Source organism: Terrapene carolina, unplaced genomic scaffold (assembly GCF_002925995.2).
Source record: "Terrapene carolina triunguis isolate 2854851 unplaced genomic scaffold, T_m_triunguis-2.0 Scaffold33723, whole genome shotgun sequence".
Taxonomy (NCBI): domain Eukaryota; kingdom Metazoa; phylum Chordata; order Testudines; family Emydidae; genus Terrapene; species Terrapene triunguis.
Window position 1 is genome coordinate 3,512,569 of NW_020698074.1, and position 26,369 is coordinate 3,538,937.

The window sequence follows — 26,369 nt, forward strand, 5'->3', positions numbered from 1 at the left end:
CTTATAGAAAACAATATAGTCAACACCAGGTGCTCAGAGCCAGTGTTTTAGGTTTGATATGTCAGGAAGGAGTTAAAATTCAGCCAGCAGAAAAGACAGAAACTGCTGAGAATCAAGGACATAGTTTCTGTCAATACATGATAACTTAGTTCAGCTTCTCAGTAAGAAAGAACAAAGCTTGTGCCCATGGAAAGAAACAGTTCAGCGAGGAAAACAGGATCGGGCCCACACAAGCAAGCAGGAATATTTCAGTAGCACAAACGGCACTGACAATTGTAAACAATTGATAAGCTTATATGGTCAATGCCCGCCCAGTAACTTAGTTCTTAGAACAAAATAAACCTTCCCTTCACAGCCCACTGGATATCTGTAAGCACTCATCCCCACCCCACCTCACCTCACCTCTTTCCCCCACAAGGTAGTCATAAATGTTTGATGCAATTAGGATGACCTCTATATGTACGTAATGTTCTTATTTTTATCTCTGTTCAGGGTTCTCTCTTGACTTGTAACTATGTCTGTCTCTATATGTACAAATAAATGCAAGTGAATTAATAAGAAAATTTATATAACTGGCCATGGTGGCATCATATTTTTGAAGCTGCTTGTCAATCTTCTCAGTACCATAAATAAAGCCCCCTTCAGTATTATCTGTGCTTGCCTGATTCTTGGAAAAAAGAATCTTCTTGCCTAACAGATATAATAACAGAATACAAGAGTTTCATTAAAGAATTCACTACTAGATAATTGATCATGATGAACATTCTGCATCTCAGCTTGAAATCTAGAAATGCAATACTGATACCAAGATGAATTGTTGTACATCATGATGGTCTAAATCTGCATAGCTCTACTGACCTCCACGAAACTACACTGATTTACACCAGCTTAGGATCTGGCTTGCTTCAAAGAAAAGGACGCTATTACTAACGGCATTGTAATAAAGTTAGATGTAGTCACTTATAATACTTCAAAATACTAACTATTATAATAACAAAAGCTCCTGAAAATGTTTGAAAATGAGCTGTTAGTGTTACAGAGTAATCCAGTCCCATAAAGAAAAAAAATCTTAGCTTCCAGTGGGACTGTTACAATGACTTGGAGCAAATGTAACTGATCAACTGGGTGTTGAAAGGTTGTATTCATTTTAAAAGATTAAATGAACATAAGGCCACTGCTGCAGCAGCTGACTCACTAGCCCACGTTTACTACAGGAATTTCTGTTGTAACGGCAGTTTGGATTTCCACACAAATAGAGCAGGATCTTAAAGATCTAATTTCAGAGATGCTCAAAAATCTGAAATTGAAATTAGTGGTTCAGAATCCCTGAAAATCAGACTTTTAATGTACTTAGTGTAAAAAAAAATTATAATAATAATCCTCTTTTGCAAGACATGCATCCTCCCACAGGCAGAATCCTCCACACAGTTCAGCTTTGGAAAGTACATGGAAAGACACTGAGTTATCACACTTCCATTCTGATGCACTTTCTCTTTTTATTGTTGTTATTTATAATGAGGCAAATGCAGCCCAACATCTCTGCTGACATGGAGGTTCCCTGGCAGTGGAACTAGTGTGGTTCCCCTCTGGGGACAGGGTGAGACTAGAATTATAAGATGCCCAGCTCCAGGAGGGCACCATACACAACAGTGGAAAGGAGGCACATGGGCTGGAGAAGGAGTGAGAACCTGAAGCTGCATGGCTCCTTACCTTGCGATGGGGGACACTGGTGTCACAGGGGGCCTTGGGGCTGACATAGCACTTCCCGCAGCTCCCATTGACTGGGAACGGCGAACCGTGGCCACAGGGAGCTGAGGGGCTCCATGCCTGCAGACACTTCAAGTAAACAAAATGTCCCAACCCACCAGCGGCTTATCCTGACAGGCCAGGAGCCAAAGTTTTGCAACCCCTAAAATATAGGGTCAGCTTATGAAAGGGTCATACAGTTTTTGCTATTTTTACCTATCCATTTTGGGGGGTCAGCTTATAAACGAACGGGCTAATGAACGAGTATATACGGTATACACTTCCAGCGTCCAGGAATCCCGCAATGGAGGAGAAGCACTTCAGCCAGGCCCCATGTTTATGTGATGGCTTTCATCTTCAACTGCTATGCAGAATAGGCAAACAGAGCTCTAGTAACTGGGCTTTATGAAGACTGCAAGAATCTCACCGTCTGTGAGCAGTATAAGGTTATATAATTTCAAAGGTACATGAAATGAACTAAACCAGGGGTCGGCAACCTATGGCACACGTGCCAAAGACGGCACGTGCGCCGATTTTTAATGGCACGCTGCTGCCTGCCAGGGTCCCGGCCGCCGGCAGCGGGCTGAGTGGGGCCAGCGGCCGGGACCCCGGCAGGCAGCAGCGTGCCATTAAAAATCCTTCCCGGCCCGGCCCGCTCTTCTCCGCCCCTCCCGCCGGCATTTGCACATGCTTTCCTGACCTCCGTCACTTCCGGCGGGAGGTTGTGTTTCCGGGTTAGCGTGTCCATACTGCTACCTCGTGTCCACGGAGTCTGAGCGGCCCCAGAAGCGGCCCTGCCAGCAGGGGTAGGAAGAGGGCCCCCGCCACAGGAGTTGCAGCGCCCGCGAGGCCTGTAAGTGGGAAAGGGTCCTGGGTCCCAGCTGAGCTGTGCGCCCGCCCCGAGCATGGCCAGCCCCACTCCCTGGACTCGGGCATGCTGCCCCGGGGTTGGAGACCCGGTGCCGGGATGAGCTCGGCTCTGTACTGGGGCAGGCCGCGTCCCATAGCCCGAACCCGAGCCCGGGGGCTGTGGCTCGCCGCTTGCTAGACCCTGGGAACAGCTGGGTCGCACCTCTTTCCCCACCCCACTCCCCTCCGGCATTGAGGGCAGAACCCAGGAGTCCAGAGCCCTAGTCTCGTCTGCTCCCCACCCCACCCCTCGAACAACTAGAGCACAGCTAGAAACCTAGGAATCCAGAGTCCTCGCTCCCAGCACTCCTCCCCCGAGCATCAGACACCAGCCCCTTCCCAGAGCCCAGGAGTCCCAACTCCCACACCGCTCCCCGTCCTACCCCCCACACTCCCCCAAGCCCCTGCCCTGATCCCTGCACCCCCCACATCCCCCAGCCCTCTGCCCTGACCCCTGCACCCCCCTCACACACCCAGCCCTCTGCCCTGACCCCCCCATCACACACACCTAGCCTTCTGCCCTGACCCCTGCACCCCACACGACCCCAGCCCTGACTCCAGCACCCCCACACATACCCAGCCCCCCCACCCCATGCCCTGACTCTTGCACCCCCCACATCCCCACCCCCACCCTGAGCACCAAATGGGAGCTCCTGCACACACACACCCACATTCCCACCTGCACCCCTTGCACCAAATGGGAGCTGCCCAGGTAAGCGCTCCACACCCAAACCTCCTGCCCCAACCCTGAGCCCCCTCCTTCATTCTAGCTCCTGGCCAGATTCTACACCCCAACCCCCAGCCTGGTCCTTCACTCCCAGCCCTGTGCTCAATGCACTCCCACCCTCAGCTCAGTGCAGAGAGAGAGGAAGAGAACGGGCTCGAACCAGGGAGAAGGTAGGTACCCACTCTATGTGGGCAGGGCTGGGACCCCAGACCGGCAGCGGGCTGAGTGGTAGCGGGCTGAGATGCTGAGCCCACTGCCGGTCTGGGATCCCGGCCACTGGCCCTGCTCAGCCTGCTGCCAGCCCCGGATTTTGGCTGCCAGCCCCGGGTTCTGGCTGCCGTCCCCTTGCCAGCCAGGGTCCCGGCCGCCGATCCCACTCCCTGCGGCGTAAGATCAGCATTTTAATTTAATTTTAAATGAATCTTCTTAAACATTTTGAAAACCTTATTTACTTTACATACGACAATAGTTTAGTTATATAATATAGACAGAGAGAGACCTTCTAAAAAACATTAAAATGTATTATTGGCACGCGAAACCTTAAATTAGAGTGAATAAATGAAGACTCCGCACACCACTTCTGAAAGGTTGCCGACTCTTGAACTAAACACAGATTATGTTCCATAAGGAAAATCCTTCATTAGCCCATTTTTATGGATGACTACTTGGGCAAGTTACAGATGCCGTCATTTTCTAAGATGGTATTTTGCTGTTAAATGAAGTGAGAAGCATTCAGCAGCTTTTCTCTTACTTTCTCTTCTTTTGCCACTGAAGGGGTCACATGCAGTAATTAAGAGTAGCACCTCATGGACAGTGGAGGAGGAGAATCAAGATTGAAACGCTCAAGAAATGTTCTGTGCTAGGGGAGGGGAGAGGAATTAGTCTCCAAGTAGTTTTAAAAACATCTATGTGTTTGTACAAAACTCAGTGGCCCCAGTTGTCTCCTTCAGTAGAAAAACTCACAGGAGGGAAAAGAGAAAAACAGTACCTTCCAAAACAGCATGAGGACTTCGCTGCTGTGGGGTCACCAGTTCATCCAGGATTCAAACTGCTGTAGGCCTCAGTTGCTAGACATGAGAGTCCTCTGTCCTGGTAAAGTATACAGCTCACTGGCTAATGTGTTATGTTGCTCTCTATGCTCAATCATGTGCTATCGGCTTGAGAGCCTGGCTCTTTAGCTCATGCTATGGTGACAGAGGCTTTCAGCTCTGGAGGTCACCAGTTCAACCACCAGTGCATCAGCCAGGATGGTAGACATCACATATGTACTCCCCCTACTACCAACATGTCCCCACACAGGGTATATACACCCTTGGCCATATCCCAAAACATACAATTTGAAGTGCTGGGCAGTACTAGCTGCTACCACATCTTTCTGCATTCAACAGAGGGGTTGTGGCTGCCAGCTGAGCAGAGGAGCTTGTGGGGAATGGTTCTTGAGTCTTTTCCTCTCCTCAGAGCAGTAGCCACAATTTGGCCCAATAGTTGTAAAGTGGAAATTGGCAAAACTGGTTGGAAAACATGTTTTGTTTCCAAGCTTCTGAAAGTGTATAACAGCAATGAACCCAAGAAATATAACTGGCAATTTATTAACCATATCTCTTTCTTTCCCTTGTGTGCCTATCTATCCAGCCATCCATTTCTAAGACTCCTATAAGCTATGGGACGAAGGCCCAGAGTTTTACAATTATTTAGTGGCTGCAATGCTCAACTGACTTAGGAACCTACATTTCTTTTTGAAAAGACCTAAGCCTAAATACCTTTACAAATCTGGGCCTGAGCACCAAAAGTTATAGCTAAGTTACAAAATCAAAAAACCCCAAAGCACAAAACTTCATTTCCTCTTCAGTGCAGGAAAACTGGGGGGAAAATAACATTAAATCATTCTTCCTACTGGAAAGTTACACAGAATAATCACCAACCTGTGCTCCTACCTTTACCCTGAAGGTGAGTTCTGTAATACATCAAATGCTTAACGGAGTTTTCTCCATTTCTATAGCAACATGAATTCATCAAAGAGTCAATTAACAATGATTTTCTTCTGTCTAGGTTTTGCCTCTATCATAACAAAGATATTTTTAAAATCTACAGTCCTGGAGAAGATGTGAAATATCTGAAAGTATGTTTGGGAAGGATCGTAGGGAGGAGGGGGAAAGAGTCAATCTTAAAATGGCTATTCAGTACCCAGTGTGCTTCACAAAAGAGCCTGTAGTTCTGGCCACAAAGCAGAAGAAATGTCCCTTTGGCAAAAGGATGTTGTACTCAAATAATAGATGCCTAATTATTACCATTATTATGCTGCTGCTATATACAGCACTGTATGCAGGGTTAGATATCCTTGATGTCTCCTGGGAAACTCACAAACTAAGTCACATCAATAGAAGTGAAAATACAACCTTTGGGGTCTACCAGTGGACTTGTGCTACCTGTCTATTTAAATTGTAAGCTCCCTAGGGCATGAACAATATCATTCTCTGTGCATAGAACAGATGTGTGCACACCGATGCTGTGATGGGGCGCCTGCCCCACACTGGCCCTCAGAGGGTTAAAACCAGCATAGAGAGGCTGAGCATCAGGCAGCCAAAGCAGTGGCTGCAGGGGAAACAGCCAATTAGGGCCCCGCCTGCTCCTATAAAAGGAAGCTGGACCCGAGCCACTTGGTCTGCTGCAGGGAGCCCTAGGGAGAAGACTGGATTCCTAGAGGGCTACAGCGAGACCAGCACCTGGGGAAGGGCAGGTGCTAGCTGGGAGCTAGGGAGAGCTCCTGACAGGCTGCCAGAACTTATGGGCTCGAGGCCCTGGGGAGAGGGCAAAGTAGCTGGAGCCAGAGGCAGGAGCAGAAGGCACTGAGGCTGTGGGGAAGTGGCCCAGGGACTAGAGACAGTCAGCTGGAAGGAAGAGGCAGCAGGAAGCTGCTGTTTGCAGGGTCCCTGGGCCTGCCCCCCACCAGATTTTGAAGGTGTGGCCTGGCTGTGGACTGCCAAGCCACTGTGAGGAGTGTCTGGGCTCTTATTGGAGGAGTCTCCCAGAAGGGGGAGAAACCTGATTGTGACACGCCCGGATGGCTGTGCCACGAAGCAGATGCCGAGAGAAAGGAGCTCAAATGGGTCTGCAGGTGGAGAAGAGGATGGGAGAGCTACCACCACCTGAGGGCGCGCCCTCTGGGACTGAGCTAATTCCCAAAATGCCCAGCAGGAGGTGCTAGTGCATGGGTGAAACTCTACTCCTACTGAAGTCAATGAAAGATTTGTCATTGACTTCACTGGGAACAGAAATAGGTCAGCTCTGAGCATTACTCACAACCACACCCTTCAAGTTCAATTCACATGCATCCTGCCACAGAGGCGATGCATATACTGTGCTCTCTCATGGAGACTTTACATTTGTTCTTTCTTGCTTTGCTGTTTTCCCTTAATCTGCAATAAAATCATTTGAAATGAAATTGGACAGTTGCTCTTTGTGTATGGAAAAAAATAAAGAAAAGTAGTCATGGTGAGAACTGTATAATGACAAATAGCTCTGAGAAAGTGAGGGGCTTTCCTGGTTAAATAGAACAAACAACAAAACTAAAGTTCTCCAGTAGAGAACATGATGCATGTAGGTGGAGATGGGGGTGTCCCCTCCTGCTTCTTAATGGAGCACAGCTGCCTCCAACAAAGAGCAGATGCCTATAAACTTAATAGTGCAGTACATAAATAGCAAATCAGAATTGTTACAAAGCTATATACCCCACAGGGCTACATAAATATTACACTTAACTTTTCCCATCAATATATCACAAGTTTGTGGGTATGAATAACTGATTCATGCCCTGTACCAAACTATAAACATTTCTATGTGAACTCTACAATGGCGTGTACAAATACAATGGTACATTATGATACATGCACATTCAGAAAATCTATTAAGTCAATGCCAAAACATACACTGATGTGGGAAAGTCTTAATAAAGAGAGAGAAAACACAGCCAGTTATTTATTTAAGTACCACTCAGAAGCCTTCTTTGTACAGTCCATTATGAGATGGTTAACAATACACAATGTGACAGAGCAAAGACTGAATAGGCACCAGGTTTACATTGTATGGATCAGCTAAACTACAGTAAGACAGTCTGAAGTGTTCTCCTGCTGTAAGGTACATAGATAGAGCCCTCGGTGCCCTCACTCCTAAAGGGGGATGTTCAGGATTGCTGGTGTTCAAGTCAGGTGACCTAACGATAGGAAAAACAATGGAAATGTTAATTGGTCAGTACACTCAAAGGAACAGCCTGAAAATCTGCTCCGTTAGCACTGCGGGGAATGGACAGCTGCTGCAATACACACATTTTTGCTGCTATGTATACTAACCTTATGTATCAACAGTACAAGACAAATACAGCAGTATGTGCTATACTAGAGGTATATTAACATATTCCCTCAGCATTTATGTATTTGAATTCTACCACTTCTGTTTAATATAGCTCTTTTCATAGCTCTCAAAGCACTTAACCTTGAGTAAGCATTATTATCCCCCATTGTATGGAGGGGGGAAACTGAGGCACAGAGCAGTGAAGTGACTTGCCCAAGGTCACCCAGAGAGTTGATAGCAGAGAAGGGAAGAGAATTTATATCTTGTGTAACACTCTCCAGTGCCTGATCCTCTGCACTGTACTCCCTCCTTTTTTTAACTACCCTGTTGTAATTACCTACATTCTGAGAGCAAATATCATGTGCAAGTAGGCAGGCAACACCTATTATGTGCAAGTGCTCACTAGCTTATTACAGCAACAAAAATGTCATGGACAACATGGACGAAAAGCAGTCTGTAAACATTGCTTGTTAAAACAAGTGTATTATCAGGGGAATAGTGCAAGAGTGCAAACAACATATTAAAAGCAATCTAGGAACAAATTCCTCCTCTGCTGTCCATAAATGTTTAACTTATACATTAACCACCCTTTAAAAAAAAATTACATGCCTTTCCAGAAAATGTCTCCAAATATCGGCGCTAGTAGGTTTTTATTATGATAGTAATCTTCAAGGCAGTCCTATCCAAAGTCATCTGAAACAGGAGCACACATATAACAATGTCAATATAAACGTACACACATTGTTACAAAATTATAGCACCCAGGGCAAGGGTGTGAAAGAAGTGGGAGCAGGCAAAATCTACAGCTAATGCTACAATACCTATTAACTACTTCAGCCAATAACGAGGCATTCAATACATTAAGAGAATGATTGTATGGTGTTTACTGTACTGTACCTTCTATTTAGGAATGGCTTCAGGCAACGTTCGTAACAAAGGTCTTCAGAGAAGTGATGTGACCAGTTTCTTATGTTTTACTTTCAGTGATGGTCCATATTTATTAGAGGACACAGTTGTGCATGAGGCGTCAAAGAGTATGCTGCTTCATCTGAGAAAATTAACATTTTCAAGTATCTCTCCATTGTTTTACTGAGTTACAGCCAGTGATCTGTACAGCTTACACTGGGTTGTACCTTGAAGAAAATTTTGCTGACTGTGCTGTTATTTTGACGTGAAATTATCTCATGCCACGGCTAGCAAGAAGATGTCAGTCACGCAGTGATGTGCTATTGCATATTGATGTCCATATGCAGAGCTGTATTGTACCTTGGATACCTGCATTTATATCCCAGGTAGTCCTCAAAAAATGAATGTAGTCACTAATTCTTCAATGCCTTTCCAAATCAGAAGTGAACTGCTTTCCTTGGGTTCTCTTTTTTTTTTTTTTAGCCACACCCCAGGTGATTCAACATGGACTTACCTGTGCTCTCATCCAATGTCATCCAAAGGTGTATGTCCTTACTACCCCTCCATGCTGAGTCATTCTGAGTCACCATTTCATACTGCTTTCCCTTATTGCCCTCCCTCCTTCTGAGTGAAATTGTGTGAGACAATGGGATAAAGATAAAGAGATAAAGGGCCTCTGGAGGATGGTATCGCTGACATAGCAAAGAGAGCAGGGACTTGGGGGGAGAGAGAACTGAAAAACAGCTGCCCTGTGATTCATCGAACAAACATATTACTTCTCTTCTACTCCTCTATGTGGGTGACAAGAACGAAGCCCGTTTTTCTTACCACATTCAGCAGTCCACAAAACGTAAGCTTTTTTTTTTTTTTTTAAGTTAACACAGGGTCCATCCAATCGAAGTCTCAAAACAGGAGTGAATTTTTGAGTTAACTGTGACCTTGGTGGGTAGGACTTAATTCTTGGTGGAATTACTGTTTGAAAAGATTAAAAACCCTCCTGATTACCTATTTGTGTGGCTGTACATGATACAAACACATTCTGGCATGGAGGTACCTACTGACCTGGCAACGTAAGGCGGCTTGTCGTGGAACCTGAGCCTGGTGCCTCGTTTGAATGTCGCTTTGAACCTTTAAAAAGAAAGAATTGTCTCAGAAGTGACGGGTGAGCTGCAGGCCTGCCTCTGTGCAAATGCTTTTTATACTATCACTGCCACTCGATAGTGTCAGCTCCTTTCTGTCATGTCTTCTCAACTTGTCCTTAGCAGCGTTAGTAACGTGGGTGGAGCTAACTTCCTTACAAAACCAGGCTACTTTCCTCTGTTTGAGCAGCCTTCTTTGGCCCTTTTGATTTTAGAGGAGCCAACATCGAATACCTCTTCACTTGCTTCTATTCAACTTTTTTGGCAGAACATGGGGAGAGTGATAAATGATTTTGTTGGTGGCATTTTCCTCCATATTTTGACCAGTTTTTGAATATTCATTCCATTATACATTTATTCCAAAGAAGGGAATCTAAAATATTGCAAGTGGAGATCAGCCCCCAAATCACCAGATCTAAACACCTGGCAGCTTTGTATTTGGATCTGAAGTTCACAGCTGGCCTCTATAATGGGTCAGCCAAAGCCCTGGATCACAACAGCTACCAAAACTTGTGGGCTGGTTTCCTCTCTACCTGAAGGAGTTTAGGCAAAGTGCTGAGAGGCTGACAAAAGCAATGAACTACCAGAATTTAAGAAGACCAATTGATACCTATTGTGCCCTTATGAAAATCAATAAGAATGACCATGTGCTTGAGAGACATGTTGACCTTATTAAAAATAAGAAGCGAAAAGCCCCACAACCTCTTAGTGGACAGTCATGAACTATATATCCCCCATTAAGGAGAAATGGCTGAAGTCTCTCTCCAACACTGATGATCATGAGTCTCATTTTATTAAAAAGAGAAAGGCTGACAAGATCTTCAGAATGGGGACTAAAAGAAAGAAAAAAAAAAAAGTAGCCACATTCTCTGATTGAGACTCTGCCCCTTACTCATGTCACAAATAGTCCTGGTGAGGGTATCAGAACCTGGCCCACCGTGAGTAAATGGAGTTGTATTCGTAGCTGGAGTTTATGGATGTGTAAGCACTATATGAACAGAGGAGTCCAGTGCTCAGAGATTGGCACCGGATTTCCAGGTGGAGTGAAAGGGGATGGTTTTAAGCTAAAAAGCTTCAAAGGGCTTGGGGCCTGCCAGGCTGAGCGATTACTTCTTTCCCAGTACAGCACCTGACACAACTGATATCAACAGACACAGTTGAGCTTGATTCCTTTCGTAGCCAGTGAACTACTCGCAGGGCTTTCTCTGTGTGGGCCCCTTGATTTTGGAATTCACACTCCATTGGTCTGAAATAGCCCAATTTTGATGACTTTCAGGCTATATTTCAAAATTTTCTCTTTAAGCAGGCATTTGAGAGTAGTTGATCATTATGTGGGGTGTGACATTTTCGTGGGTTCTGGAGGAGTCTGCTGTGCTGTTTCTGGTTGAGGCTTCTTTATGGACTGTAATTTAAATAATCTGTCAAAGCAGATTAAACCCTTGCAATAGGTGTTTTATGTGTTCAAACTTAAATAAACAAACAGTGCATATGTAATGCTATGATGCGCTCTAATATTGTAACAAGGGGATCTCTCAAAAGTTTCCCCTTAATCTTCAATAAATCTCATGAACAAGGGATTTATCTGCTTGCAGAGAGGAGAGTGAATTACTGTGAAATCTATTCATTTACTTTCCCATTTAAACATAAAACGCGTGTAACTAGGGTTGCCAACATTCTAATTGCACAAAACCAAACACACTTGCCCCTCCCGCTGCCCTGCTCGCCCCTTCTCCAAGGCCCCACCCCCCACTCACTTCATCCCCCCTCCCTCCGTCACTCACTCTCCCCCACCCTCACTGGGCTGGGGCAAGGGGTGGGGATGCGGGATGTGGTGAGGGCTCCAGCTGGGAGTGCATGCTCTGGGGTGGGGCCAGAAATGTGGGGTTCAGGAGGCGGTGAGGGCTCTGCCTGGAGGTGTGGGCTCTGGGGTGGGAGCTGGGGATGAGGGGTTTGGGGTGCAGAAGGGGACTCAGGGCTGGGGCAGGGGGTTGGGGTGCAAGATACGGGCTCCAGAAGGGATTTAGGGTGCAAGAGGGGGTTCCGACCTGGGGCCAGGGATAGGGGCATGGGAGGGCATCTAGGGTGTGGGCTCCAGATAGGCCGCACTTACCTCAGGTGGCTCCTGGAAGCAGCCAGCATGTCTAGCTCGGGTGACCAGGGAGCTCTGCGCGCTGCCCATGCCCGGAGATGCCACCCCTGCAGCTCCCATGGTTCCCAGCCAATGGGAGCTGCGGAGCCAGCACTTGGGGTTGGGACAGCGCACAGACTCCCCGTGGCTGCCCCTGTGCCTAGGAGCCAGACATGCCGGCTGCCTCCAGGTGCCGCACGGAGCCAGAGCAGGCAGGGAGCCTGCCTTAGCCCCGCTGTGCTGCTGCCTGGACTTTTAGCAACCCAGTCAGCAGTGCTACCAGAGCTGCAAGTGTCCCTTTTCGACCGGGCGTTCCGGTCAAAAACCACACACCCGGCAACCCTACGTATAATCAAGGATGAAGACGGCACTCGGATGTTACTCAGTAAACAGAATTGTTATTTGAAACAAAATGTTTTGTTATTGGAATGCAGACATGAGTAGAGACAAACTGGCAGGTAGATGTGTGGGAAACCTGGGATCTAAATCTGGATTGCCCCTGAGCCTGCTTTTTGGTTTAAGCCCCATCATAAAATTTGACTCTGGAATAGGATCCAAATGTCTCAAAAATTTGGGGGGGGGGGGTCATCTGTAATAATCCAGAGTTCAGGCCCATCTCTAACATAGTGTATATAAAATAGATAAACTCACACTATATAGATGCACATACAAATATATAGTTCTGACCTTGACACAAAATATTGTTTAAAGAGAAAGACCCACACACACTTCTGAAAGACAGTGTTGCCTGGCGGAATGGGACAGGTTAGCTGTCAAGAACTCCTAAATTCTAATCCCAAATCTGACACCAACTCATGTATGTGGCCTTGGGCAAGTTACCTCTACATTCTGTCTGTTTCCCTAGCTGTAAAATGGGGCCTGTACTACCTACCCATCTTTCTCATAGGGATTCTGATGAGTAAGTAGTTAATGTCCATACAGTGCTTTCAACATGAAAAGTAGTACACCAATGTTGATTTTTGTTATTCTGCAAAGAGACAGTGCAGAGCTCCATGTTTGTGGCAGATATAAAAAGTGACTGAACAAACCACCCCTTCCCCCATTCAAATTCAAATGGAGTGGAGACCTCATTGACTTTATTTGGTAATAGGATGGACATACATGTACTCATTTACAGAAAAACTGGAATGCTGGAAAAGTGTTTTATACATTTAGAGACTACAAGCCTCTTCTTTCAAATAAGGAACTTAACAAAAAATGCAAAACTGAAAGGAATTGTGCCCATGTAATGGCAAGTGTTCTCAACTCTGCTGAGAAGAATTTAAAACAATATTTATTTATTGTAAAGTCTGAACAAAGCAAAGAGGTTTTTCTCCAACAAACTTGTGTTTAACTGTTGCTTTAAAATGGATTTTGATTTGTTTTCTAATTGCCTGATGCAAAACACATATAGCAACCTGCCTCCTGCCTGCTTGAAAAAGGCTCTGGATTACAGGTGTATACTACTTATATTACTTCAGTTCAACAAGACATCTCCATTATAATTTCTGCTAATATAAAGATAGTCTAAAGTGTATGTTCAGCTTTATATATATAGGACTCCCTGCACAACGTCAGCTGAGAAAAGATTATTTTACAATCTTGAATCCTTGCATTTTGGTTAATTTCCCCCTTTCCCCCCCCTTCAAAACAAGTTGAACGTTCTCTAGATTCATCAGGACCCATTGCTACAAATGTAATTTGAGAGCAGTGAAATCTAGTCTTACAGGTAAACTGGTAATTTACAGACTTCCTTCCTGCCGAAGGTAGTCAGTGTACTACTTTGTGCCTCTGCTGTAACTTCCTACTGATCTAAGCTGCTTCACAAGTAGCATCATAGGAACAAAGACTGATTACAGTATTATTTAAATCCATTGTGGAGGGAGCAAATCCCTCCACACTGAAGGAGGACACCACTACCATTATATAGGGGGGCTTCAGATTGAATCACCCAGCATTTAGCATGCTGTATACATGTTCTCATTTACACTTTGATTCCAGTTCCCAATGGGGATGCTAGTGGAACTGAACGGAGCTTGTGTGCAACTTCCATCAGTTTCTGTGCAACTGATGACATGTTTGGGCCCAAGGTGTTGTTTTATTTTATTTTTTGCTCTAAGCTGATGTTGCAAATGCAATGGCTTTTGTCTACGGGGGGGAAAGGGAAGAGAAATCTTAATGGGAGAATCTGGGCCTGCGGACGACCAGAAGTTCTGGTAAAACCCAATCAGAACCCTACAAATAAAAATAGCAAATATTTAAAAAAATTGTATATAAAATTGTATAAAAATATCATCCAAGCCAGAAGAAAAGGAAAATGCTCACTCTGCCACTAGGATTTATCACTACACAACACCTATGGCCATAATTGATTGTTTTATATACTCACTCCTACAATCATCCAGCAAAGATGATGAGATTACATATACACATCCTCCTATCACAGGATGGCTTCTAGAACCGGGCAAAGATGAATACACAACAGGCCTTATACACACACGCTAATGAAATAAAAGGAATACAAAGTGCCAATAGTGTATTGTGGAGCCTGTACGTGTGTACGGTCATGGTTTTGTGTACTTGTGTGTGAGACAGAGGATGAAGAGAGAGTCACAGTTCTGCTTTGTTGCCAGTGAGAAATCTTACACTATATTTGCTCAGAAAAAGAAAAAAACAACATGCTGGGAAGGAAGAGTAAAAAATCTGAGAAACCTGAAACAAAGTGCCTGCTTTTCTGTTTTAATGACAAATAATGTGATCAATGGTGGTCAAACGATTTGCTTTTAGCTTGGACCACAGAGATCAGAGATGGAAAAGACCTATCTGATCACCAAACCCATCTCCCTGCGAGAACAGGATACTCATCCCCTGAGAGAATATGTTTCAGATATTAAATTGACACTGCACTTGATCTGAGCCCATGATGAGGAATATTAATTGAAATAAATGGACAAAGTATCATTGACTTCACTGGGAGGAGGATTGGAGCCTGAGAAGTCTGGAAGTAAAGTATGCTTTTCCTATCAAGTTTTCTCATTTGGGCCCCCTCTTCCACGCTGCTGCAGGTATTAACACAGTTTTCTATCTTCAGCTTGTAAAGTCTCTTACCATATTTAAGCTTCAATATTCAGAAATCTCACATGCACAGCTAAGGGACTGGTATTGGGTACGCAGATGGAAAATAGAGGGCCATTGTTTTGTGTTTGCTTATTTGATGATGAAGCGGTGGATAAAATAAATAAATAAATGGACTTCACACTCCTGTCATTCATACATTGGTGATAATCAGGAGAAACACCACTGAAGTCAGAGGAGTTATACCAGTATGAAACTGGTACAAGTGTGATGAGAACAGGGCCAAATAATTAGCTATTTAGGGAAATTTCCTCAGTCCATGAAGATGCACAGATATTCCCCAGTTGAGGCTGTGGCCCTTAGATGGGCAGGAACTTTCTCATTCAGTTTCTATCAATGTTTAAGTTATACCGATTTTTTTTAATTAAAAAGCAGATCCAAAATCAGTTATAGATTTTGTGTGTACACTCCATGAGCTAAAATGTAAAGTCTTTGCAAGTTTCTGCATACAGAATTTGAGCATGATCAATTATACGCACAAATAATAAAATCTACCCATTCCAAACCTCATTTGCACACAAGCTGAGCACAAAGCAGCTCTGCATGTTTAAATTCTAGTGTTTGTATGTTCAGGTGGCCTTTTTCAAAAATTGCATGTCCGTTTTTTTCACAAGCACAAAAGAGGCTGTAATGAGGCCCCTTTGAAAATTCACTCCCAGCTACAAATCAATGGGTATTGAAAACAGAACAATTAAAAAGGTCTTCTTTATTTACCTACCAGGACCTAAGTTCAAGGTTCTGGGTTTCCCCTGCTATAGTACAGAACAACCCTAGTGCCTAAATGTAAAATGCCAATGTAAAACAATGCATCTTTATTTAAAGAGAGAGTGTTGAAATTGTGACGACTAAAATATTTTTAAATCTGAAATTGCAAGAGTTTTTAGAAGCCCTAGAGTCAGGTATCTATGTTTCTCTTGTGATTGTGGATAATGTCATTAATACCAAAAGGCATTATTTATAAGGAAAAACAGAAAACCTGAGCTCACGCCCTTGTTGAGAAGCTGTGCAGTTCATGTTTAAAGCTGGTCAAGTAGTGGATATAAGCCTTCGACCATGTGCTTTTAAATGATGCATCAAAATCGTTTTGTTTTGACAACTGACCCTGCCTACTCCTAATTATCTTTGCACGTTGTCAGAGACACGTCCAGTTTTCTCATCAACTAAATCATTATCGGAGTACAGAATTGGGAACATTTAAACTTTAAAAAATGTAAGTAAATTGTAAATTGACAATAAAATCTGCTGACACTCCTTAAGGGCAGCTTGGGCCTTTGTTAGATAGAAGCACAGGCACCATTTATTTATGTTAACGGAGCTACGCCTGTTCTCTGAAGACCAGTTACTTTGAAAAGTCTAAATACGGACAAGTTAGCGGGGCACCAAGGAAATCTCTCCCTACTTATAGGATGTAAGGTGCCTGGATTCGTTTTCACAGATTAGGAGACAGTTTTTGGTCTGGTCATCCAGCAAGGTGGTACTTTGTGAGAGATTTGACCAGCACTCTCATCCTAAGGGCTGAAGTGTGTCATTTTAGTACACAGGTTGACTTCCAAATCCAGGTCTCAATCTGTAAAATCCCCATCACCCATGGTTGTGCTTACATGCATGTGACTCCCACAGAAGTGAATCAGGCCTGCAGCATGGGCCTCATATTTTTAGTATGTGTAGCTTACTCTTTGTCTCTTCTAATAGACAAGCAGATAGTAAGGCATCTACAGCTTTGTTTCCCTCACACAAAGGGAGAAGCTGAATGGAAGGTAAAGAATTAAGAACAGATATTTTTCATTGTGTTTTACACACTGAGGAAATGTATTTAATTGAACTGAATTGTGTAAAGAGCCATTCATTCAGTTTCATGCACTCACAGACAAGTTTTGTGAAATAAAATAAGAGACAGTACTGCAAATTTGTTATATAAGCACACCGTGACTGCTGTCTAGTTCACCTGGGAGATATAATTTCTTGGTTCTCAAAGCACTAGCACAATACTATTGAGCAGTTCAGTGAGATGGTTAATTTGAGAGATACCATCAAGTGTAGTAGTTTAGGACCTGAACCTGCAAAGAGAACCACAGAGGTAGACTCTTCCATCTACACCACTCTCTTTGCAGTCTCTCAACATCTACATTTCAGTTTTTTTGTTTTTAGAAAGGCCACAGAGTCTTCTAGAAATGATTTCACGACTTTTTTTTAAATGTCAAAAATATTTTTAAATGTTAATATACCACTGCGGTATATTCATAGATTATAAGGCCATAAGGGACCATTAGAACATCTAGTCTGACCTCCTGTTTATCACAGGCCATTCAGTTTCACTCAGTTATCTGTACATTGAGTCCAATAACTTGTGTATGGCTAAAGCATATCTTTCAGAAAGGCATCCAGTTTTCATCTCAAAACCTCAAGAAATGGAGAATCTATCATTTCCCTGGGTAGTTTGTCACTCTCACTGTTCACTCCAGCCTGAAGTTGCACCAAAGTGCTAGTGCATGAGAACCAAGAAATGGCTCACCGTAGTCTCGTTTCACTGTCAAAGCAGTGTGTTGTCAAAAATACATCACAAAGAGCTGAAGATCAATTTGATTTTTAAAATTATTTCAGTTTTAATAGTCTAAGGAATTTTTAGTCACTGTAAACTAGGTAGGGATCATCTAAAAAAAAAAATGTGCTGGCTCAGACTGTATTCAAGTTAAACCCCAGTAGGAGTAAGGACTGAGTCAGCAATGCAGTATTATTTATATCTTGTCAATGTCTCTTTAATGAATTTGATAAAGACAAAGACACCGATCCACAAAGCTATTTAGGCTGCTAGCTTCCATTGATTTTAATGAAAGGTAGGAGCTTTAGTACCTTTGTGGATCTGGGCCTATGGGCCAAATTCTATAGCTGCTAGGTGTGTGGAACTTCCATTGAAGCTGATGGGGGTTCTGAGTGTGGCGCAGTCACAGAAGCAGTTCTAAGGAATTAGAATATTGTATGTTCCTTTACTTTCTTTAAAGGAACCAATATAGAGAAGACAGCTGGAGAATGCTATATGTATGCTAACAGCAGTTATTTTTATATTTCTTCCAAGGGAAAATATTTTACTAAGCATGAGACGGACCCCAACTAAATCCCTGTATCTGAACAAACTCAAACTTTGGTGTCTGAAGTAAAAACTCAGATGTGAATCTGAGTGGGTTGAACCAAAATCCTGGATACAAACATTCCTGAGCTATGGGATGTTCATGTTCAAAATCTGAACTTGGACGAGCCCTACTGCTGCTAGTGTTAGGTGAGGCTAATACAAGTATGGCACTATTTCCTACTGCCATCTTAAACATGCTCATCCCTGTTCATACGCATTTTGAACAGAAGCTGTGAGTCTTCTATCTAATATAGGCTGGTGGTAGAACAAAGTTTTGTGCTTTGAACATAGAAATGGAATACAGATGGAGTTTATTTTCCTTCTGAGGCCAATGTTTTCCACATTCTCTAGAGTAGCATGAAAGCAGTCTAACTCATAGTAAACTATATATGTGAACAACAGGGCAAAACTATACACTGGATAAAACGAACTATGAAAAACCAACTGTGTGAGTGTGTGTGTGTTGAATTTCACATGAACAGGTGAAATCAAGTTATATTGAACTGGATCCATCTTGGGGCTCTAATCCAGGACAGCATTTAAGCACGTGTTTAATGAACAGCAACACTTTCCTGAATCAGGGCCTGAGTTAGTTAGTTTTGAACATTTCACCTTTAAAGTTTATGGGCCTACTTCACTCCAGTGGTGTACCTAGATCATAGTTTTTTTTCCAATCTTTCTTTGTCTGCTTATATTTTTCCAACTTATTTATATTAAAAACTTATATTTTTCTTTTCCTTTGACCCATCCATTCAATCAGTGATAAACGAAATGTCACACTAAGATGAAAGGAGGAATTGATCCATCTGACTTCCTAATGCCCGCCTTCTCTCAGTACTTCTAGGTCAGGTAAAGAGTGGTTACAGGTATCTAAGAAACAGATGTGAGAAATATATCATTAATTGTAATTACTAGTTATGGAAGACAACACAAAAAGTACATTCCTCGGAGCTTTAGTGGGCAACAGCCCTGAGCAAACAGCCTAGTTGTGAGTCATTACTAAAACAAAATAAGAAAAGTGCACAAAGATTAATTGAATTTGCCCACAGGATAAATAAAAAAAAACCAAAAATCAATATCAGAGTGCTGGAAAAGCTGTGTAACAGTACTAAGTCCTAGTGAGAAGTTTATGAATTTAACAATTCACCACCTTCATGAACAAAATCCTCTGAACTGATGCTAAAACTGGTATCAAATTCTCTGCCTAGCAGATGGAAACAATAGTGCAAATGCAGGAATTTCAAGCCCCTTTCCACACATTCCCATTTTTCTTATTCACCACCTTAGCGTCTCTTTCACAAGCTAGGGCTCTAACATAGGGAAGCAATGGCTTCTGAGGAGGATCCTCGTTTATTTGCTTTGCCTGTCCAGAAAGTGGAATTATTTTGTTAACAAAAACCCCCAGAGAATTTTAAAAAAGAAACCACACACACACACACGGGGAAAAAAGTGAAGGAAAAAAACACCCAAACCCCAGAGTCATTAACTGTGAAGTAGCCAGTGGGAGGAGGATTGTTTTGAAAGCTGTGTAACGCCTTCCCCAGAAACTGGTCTTTGCGGAAGGAGGAGGAGGAGAGGAATGAAGAAGCTCAGCTAAAATGATGAAAGAAATTTGCAGTCTCTTTTTTTAATTTTTTTTTTTTTTACTCTTCTGTATCTGGAAAAAAAAAGAAAAAGAAACGTGTCAATGCTGCCTTTTCCCCCCCATGTCAAGGGATTGTAAAGCTGGGAAAGGAGGGAAAAAAGGTATCAGTTTAGACATGCTCATTCCTTCCAGATATCATGGCTTTGTGTAATCTCACAAAGACCATAAACTGCACAATAGCTAAACCCTCTTGCGCACTTGGTTTGAAAGTAACACCCTTTCCTACACAAGCAGACCCAATTGTCTTCCTGCCTTAACCAATGGAAGTTTAAACACTGGTTTCAGTGGGATCAGCTCAAGAGCTTAGTGTGTTTTGACAGGTAGGTCATATTAGTCTTTTTGGTACAGGGCACTCCACCCACCCTTGCTTCCCAGCCATTTCAGCATCTCTTTGACACTAAAATGGGCAACACTGTACTTGTATTTTGGGTAAAGAAAAGAACACTCTCCAAACGAAAAACAGATCCTCTCTTCTAAATGGCTCTGTCACAAGTAGTAAGGCAGCTCAGTGCATAACCACATAAAGTTCATGTACTTTGTGAATTCACAGTAAATGGAAAGCCAGTCTGACATAGTGGATTTAAAGTATTAGCTCAGATCACAAGTGAGAGTGAGTTTGGTGGTCACGTTCAAATCTCTAGGAGATATTTGCTCACAGCACCACATAGTACAGTATATTTGCAGTCTCTGGTCAAGATACACAGACCACGAAAAGCAAAGGCAATGAACATAACGATTATGGGGTGTTGTCAGAGCTGGGTGGTTAAGCTTGTTTTGTCCTTACTCACATTATAACTGGGTCAATCAGGGTTTATCAGCATGACATTTATGCCCAAATGAAGATAGATCCAAAGAAGATGTTACTGAAATCACTAGTTTGCAAATGGAAGAGAAATAAAACCTTCCAGTATCAGGATCTAGTTAACATTGACTTTATTCATGACACAATAGCAGTGGTACCTATTGTGCTGTGAACTTATGGCAAGTAAAACACACACGAACAAGTCCTTTAAGACTTGTTCTTTCAAGGCAAAGATAAAATATACATTGGTACTCCAGGGTATTTTGCTATAAGCAAAGATCCGTTTAAAATTTGAATTTAATATTTGTCTTCAATAGTAAAATTTGTGGCTTTGTCTGTTCTCGCTATCTCAGAGATCCCAGATGATCAGTTAAAAGCGACAGAATAGCTAGCTTGGCAAATAATATCTCCAAGATTCAAAAGTAAAGTATATTGGACTACATTCATCCCTGACACAGTAACTCCATTGACTTCACTAATATCCACAGACAAATCTTCACCCTGAATAGAATTCCACAAGGAAGACGCTCTGCTAAATCAAGGAGCATTTTTCATTATTTCCAGGAAAAAGAAAACACTGTATCCAGAGCAAACAACCCCTCCTCCCCCCAGCAGTTCTCCTGAAAAGTTATCAAACTTGAAAATTGTACTTTGATTAGAAAGGGGTCAAACCGGTTCTGAAACATTTAGGTTCCCATGAATATCTTTGGCACCTCTGCTTAGCCACCCATGTTCTAGCACCCACTCATATCAACTAGTTGCTGCTGCGGGGTTGGATAGTTCATGCTACCCAACCAAACCCATCTCAAGTAGCGCTGATTTGATTTATAATTCTCTGCATGCCTCAGAAGCGACTCTATGTCACAAATCTCTTTCTGCCATGTTCTGAAGCCAGTCCAGTTTGTCTCCATAAAGAAGATAGTTTTTCATTTGGGCAAGGAGGGTGGGGTTTGCAGCATAGGTCTGATTTCTTAACTACATCTAAGGTGAATAATATTGTATCTGCCGAATACATAGAACACAATGCTGTACAATCACTGCTGACTGCCCACAGATTTGCCTCATTCTCTTACTGTGCACTCAGCAGAGGGATTTTTCATTATATAATGTTCATCTGTAAACTGGTGCAATGATTCCGAAAAATTTGCACATGGTATCCTATCTGCCAAGATGATTATAACATTGAGAGTTAGACTCTCTGGATTTCACTGGTTTTATTTTAATTTCATTAAACATTCTCAGCTCTAGTAAGTACAAAATCTAACAATGTCAAATAATAACTTATACTTCTCTGATGCCTCCCATCTAAGGAACTCAGCCTGATTTGCAAACATTAACATGACCTCACAACAGCCCTGTGAGAAATATCATTAGCCCAGTATTAAAGAGGAGATACTGAAGCATCAGTGGTTAACGGTATCCTTTTGCAGAAATCCTGAGCACTCATAACTCCAAGTAAATGACAGCTGTAGGTGCTCAACATATCTCAAGAACGGGCCCTAATGATTTAGCTATGGTCACACAGTGAGTTCTGTAGCAGAGCTACAGAAGTGTCCCATCTCCCATTCCTATGCCATACCTTAATCACAAGAGCATCCCTTCCTTTCCTGCTAATGGAAAGGAAAGAAATACATTTTCCTCAGACTTTGAAAGTTCTCTATGGGCAAATGGAGCACATGTTGCCTTTCACTCCCATCCACCACATTACCAGCTGTACCAACAAGAAAATTCTAGTTCTATACTTGCTTAAAATGGAGTAAAAAACTCTAATTGTTCAATTGTTTTGCTTTCAGAAGGATGCTCTTTGGTGCAGAAAATGCATTTGCTTTCTAGCTGGATTTCTCTTTGGGTACAAAAAGGGTTCCTTACCAGAATGTGGAATTTTAACGCGACTTTAGCCCTGAGTATGATTAAGGCTCATTTTCATTTCACTACCGTATTCCCAAACTGGGTTCATTGCAAAATTAGCACATATTAATGCAGATAATTAAAAAAGAAAAAGAAATATATACCATTCTATATCTGGGAAGACTTTAAGTAATGTCTAGGCATCTATTTCAAAGAAGTATGTGTATATGCACACCCCTCCAGTGTTGCTGTCAAATTTATATTTTGTCATTGCTGACTTTAGACCTGTCCAGTGATCACTACCACAAATATTCAAATACATGGCTCCTAACCGTGATTCCTGTTGTACTCCACTTTATAACAGTACCCCTTGGAGGTCTTAGATTGTAAATTGGAACAGAACATGCAATTACTAATAATTTATACTATAGTATTTTCAACTAGTATGCGTTTAACTGGTTATTTACAAGTTTATTATGTGACTATTTTGAATAACTTACTGAAATCCACATATACTACGATACATCAATCTCACTACCATACACACTACCGTGCAATATATAAATGTATCTTTACAACTATGAGGCTCGTTGCTGATCATAGAAAACCAGTGATTAATCTTCCCTATTCGCCTCCCTCTTTTTGACTAAACAAATGTCTACAAGTCCTTGAGCTTACAAAAATTAGAACTTGAAGCAGTTGGTAGTAATTATGCCTGTCTAATTGAAACTTTAGCAATCTGCTACCCAGTAGGGCACAGGAACAGAATCTCGCAGTCATTCAGAGTTGGGGTGAGAGTTTAGACTGATTCAAAACCTAAGCCTGCTATGTGTGACTCATTAAGCCAGATCCTCAGCTGGGATAAATCGGAGTAGCCCAACAGAAGTCAATGGAGCTACGCCAATTTACACCATCTGAGGATCTAACCCATAGTAATTAATGCCTGTGAAGATCTGACAGCTCTGCCTCTCTCTGTACCAGCTGGGTGCCTGCTCCCCAGAAGTTTGGAAGGTATTATGCTTATTCCAGGAACAGTACCTCCCAGAGCAACTATTTGGTTGATGCAACTCCACACCTCCTCCAAAGAAGTGCTGTGTCTACATGACACAGTTGGGCCTGACATTTTAAAATCCAAAACATTTCTAACATTTCCCCCCTACAAATACAGAACACATGATAACGTAGTGTGGTACAAATATTTTATTGGCAGTGTAACGGGGCACATTCACCTCTCACGAGCGCTCTCCTCCCCCTGCCCTTGGCCAAGTGCTCATGTCTGCGCTCTCTCTCTGTGGTGTGTCTTTGGTGACTCAACCCTCCAGCTGAGTCAAAAACAAAGCAAAATCCCTTCCGGGGTACAAAAGGGGTCTCTCCCAGTGTCCTGTGTAATGTCTTCCTCAAGTTGTTCCTGCTCCAGGATAGGGTTCCCTCCTTGGTGACAAAGTCTGCTCCCTCCCAGAGATAGCAGCTGTCTGCTGTGTCCCTTTATCTAAGTCATGCTGCTGCTCTAATTCCCTGGGCCACTTCCTCGCGGCCCTGCGCCATCACCACCCTTACCTCAGGGCCTTGTCCTCATGGAGTCCTGCAACCAGCTCAGGGCTCCTTCTCACTCTCCCCAGCTTCTGGCAGCACTACCTCATCCAAGAACCTGCAGCTCCCTCAGCCAGCCACACACCAGCCACACTCCTATAGCTCCAGCAAGGAACTGGAACTTACTCTGGTCCTGCAGCTCCTCTTATACTGACCTTCTGGGCCCTGATTGAGTCCCACACAGCCCACTCTAGGCAGAATGGAGGACCCTCTCCACTGCCGTTTTCTGGGGCAGGGTGTGGCAGGTCCTCGAGGCCTCCAGTAGGGGGCCTCAGAGGGTCCGATATACCCCATCACAGGCAGTTTTTGGGATGACCTACTTGGCTGTCTTGGGTGAGTAATGTGGCCATCCCTTTTGATAAAATCCATATACTACATCACACCATCATGCGCTCTTCCCTTTCTGTGTGATTGTATATCTAAAATCCCATTCCATATATTCGATTATTTCATCACTCCTATATTTCATTACAACTATAAAGATTTCTTAATAATTATGAGAAACAAAGGGATTCTGTGGTTAAGCTTGCACCAAGATTTTCCTTTTAAACTAGACTGTGGCTGTCTTCTAGTTCAGTTCAGTTCTGGAAAAAATTACGTACAATGTACAAATATTACCCCCTCGCTATCATGCCATGTAATGCTTCTGAAGAGCATTATGTCACCATGAGAGAGAGAAGCATTTGCTATGCTATCAATATAACATTTTGTGTCAATTATATGAAAACAACTACAAAAGTTAAAGACATGGAAGTCATTTCTATGCTGCATCTCTGCTATTAGTGAATGCAGAATATGTTGGAAGAAAACTATCCAAGTGTACCTGGAGCACCAAAGCGCCTCATCCCCTGACATATCCCTTTTCTCTCTCCTGTCTCCCTAAGTACTCACATTACAGAAACCCTTCCTACGGCAGAATAGCCATGACTCTCTCCAGAGCACTTCACTGCCTTTTCTTGTGTCAGCTAAGGGTGCTAGGGAATAATGCTAAGCACCACGACTCCTCTGGCAACACACACAATGGCAAATAACCTAAAGAAACAGGTTTTGAATAAGCCATAATCTGAAAATTGTTCATCCAAAACATTTTGTGACTATTTACACACAGGGATATACATTTGCAATTAACAGGACTGGTTAGTGCAGGGGTTGGCAACCTTCCCACAGCCACTGGGAGCTGCAGGGGGCCATGCCTGTGGACGGTCAATGTAAACAAAATGTCTCGTGGATTACCCTGATGGGCCGCGTGCTGAAGGTTGCCGACCCCTGGGAATGAATCACAACGTCCTGCCCCACAAAAGTCCTCAAGTTTGTTGAATTTTTTATCTGACAGATGCTATTTGAACAGCTCTAGTAATGTGCTAGTGCTATCCAAAGGGATCAAAGAGAACTGGGGGGATTCAAAGAGATGCATCAAAGGAAGAGGAAGCAGCTGGAGAGAAAGTTGGCCTTTTGATACATTAGGCGGGGATGAAATTAAGTGCCTCAAAAGCAGCTTAGAAACTGAGGTCTTGTACAACCCCGTCGTTAAAGCAGGAACTGTGCTGTCTGGAGTTCTCATGCCCTGTCTTCCCTTGGACACCTGCATGTCAGGCAGGTCTGATCTGGGGTTGTAGCATTTGCAATATATTTGAAGGGCATAAACATCAAGGAAAGAGAGGAATTATTTAGGGTGGTTTGGAGGATGTTGTTAGAGGGCTTATTCCTTCACCCTCTCACTTCCCTGGTCCTTCTCGCATGAACAGAGAGCAGCAATACCCGAAGTCCGAAGAAGCAAACAATTCGATGTTTATTGGGGTGAACTTCCAGTAAGCAATGATTCCAGTTTCCTTCCTCAGTGTCCCCCTTCCCAGCTCTGACACCACAGAGCCTTGCCTGTGTTCCAGTTCCCATTCTACCCCCCTTAGCAAAACATGATTCCAATTCCTCCCCTTACTTCCGGATTGCCTGCAGACTATATAGTAAAACTTGAGTTCTGCTTAGCTATATCTTAACCAATCATTTTACTGAAATTTAACTAACCAATCCTAACATATTGTAACATGATTATCTAACCAATTATATCCCACCAGCTTAATTGGTTTACACCCAACAAAATTAATTATACAGCAGACAGAAACAATCACAGAACCAGACAAAGATTATACGGACAAACAATTCATAGATTCATAGATTCTAGGACTGGAAGGGACCTCGAGAGGTCATCGAGTCCAGTCCCCTGCCCGCATGGCAGGACCAAATACTGTCTAGACCATCCCTGATAGACATTTATCTAACCTACTCTTAAATATCTCCAGAGATGGAGATTCCACAACCTCCC

General features: G+C 43.1%; 1 protein-coding gene across 3 annotated transcripts in view; it reads right to left on the bottom strand.

Moving 5' to 3' along the window:
• Positions 1-8,338: 8,338 nt before the first annotated feature.
• The window catches only part of LOC113405011 (calcium/calmodulin-dependent 3',5'-cyclic nucleotide phosphodiesterase 1C-like), a 423,587-nt gene continuing 405,556 nt past the window's right edge, over positions 8,339-26,369 (bottom strand). Inside the window, exons 18-19 of one of the 3 annotated variants that reach the window (XM_026663542.1) lie at positions 9,698-9,763; positions 8,339-8,422 (exon numbers count right to left, since the gene is read on the bottom strand). In XM_026663542.1, the coding sequence (XP_026519327.1) occupies positions 8,409-8,422; positions 9,698-9,763 (80 nt within the window). In that variant the 3' untranslated portion in view covers positions 8,339-8,408. Of the gene's footprint in view, positions 8,423-9,642; positions 9,764-19,531; positions 19,822-26,369 lie in introns of those variants that run through there. The other 2 variants (XM_026663544.1, XM_026663543.1) reach the window with 2 other exon arrangements.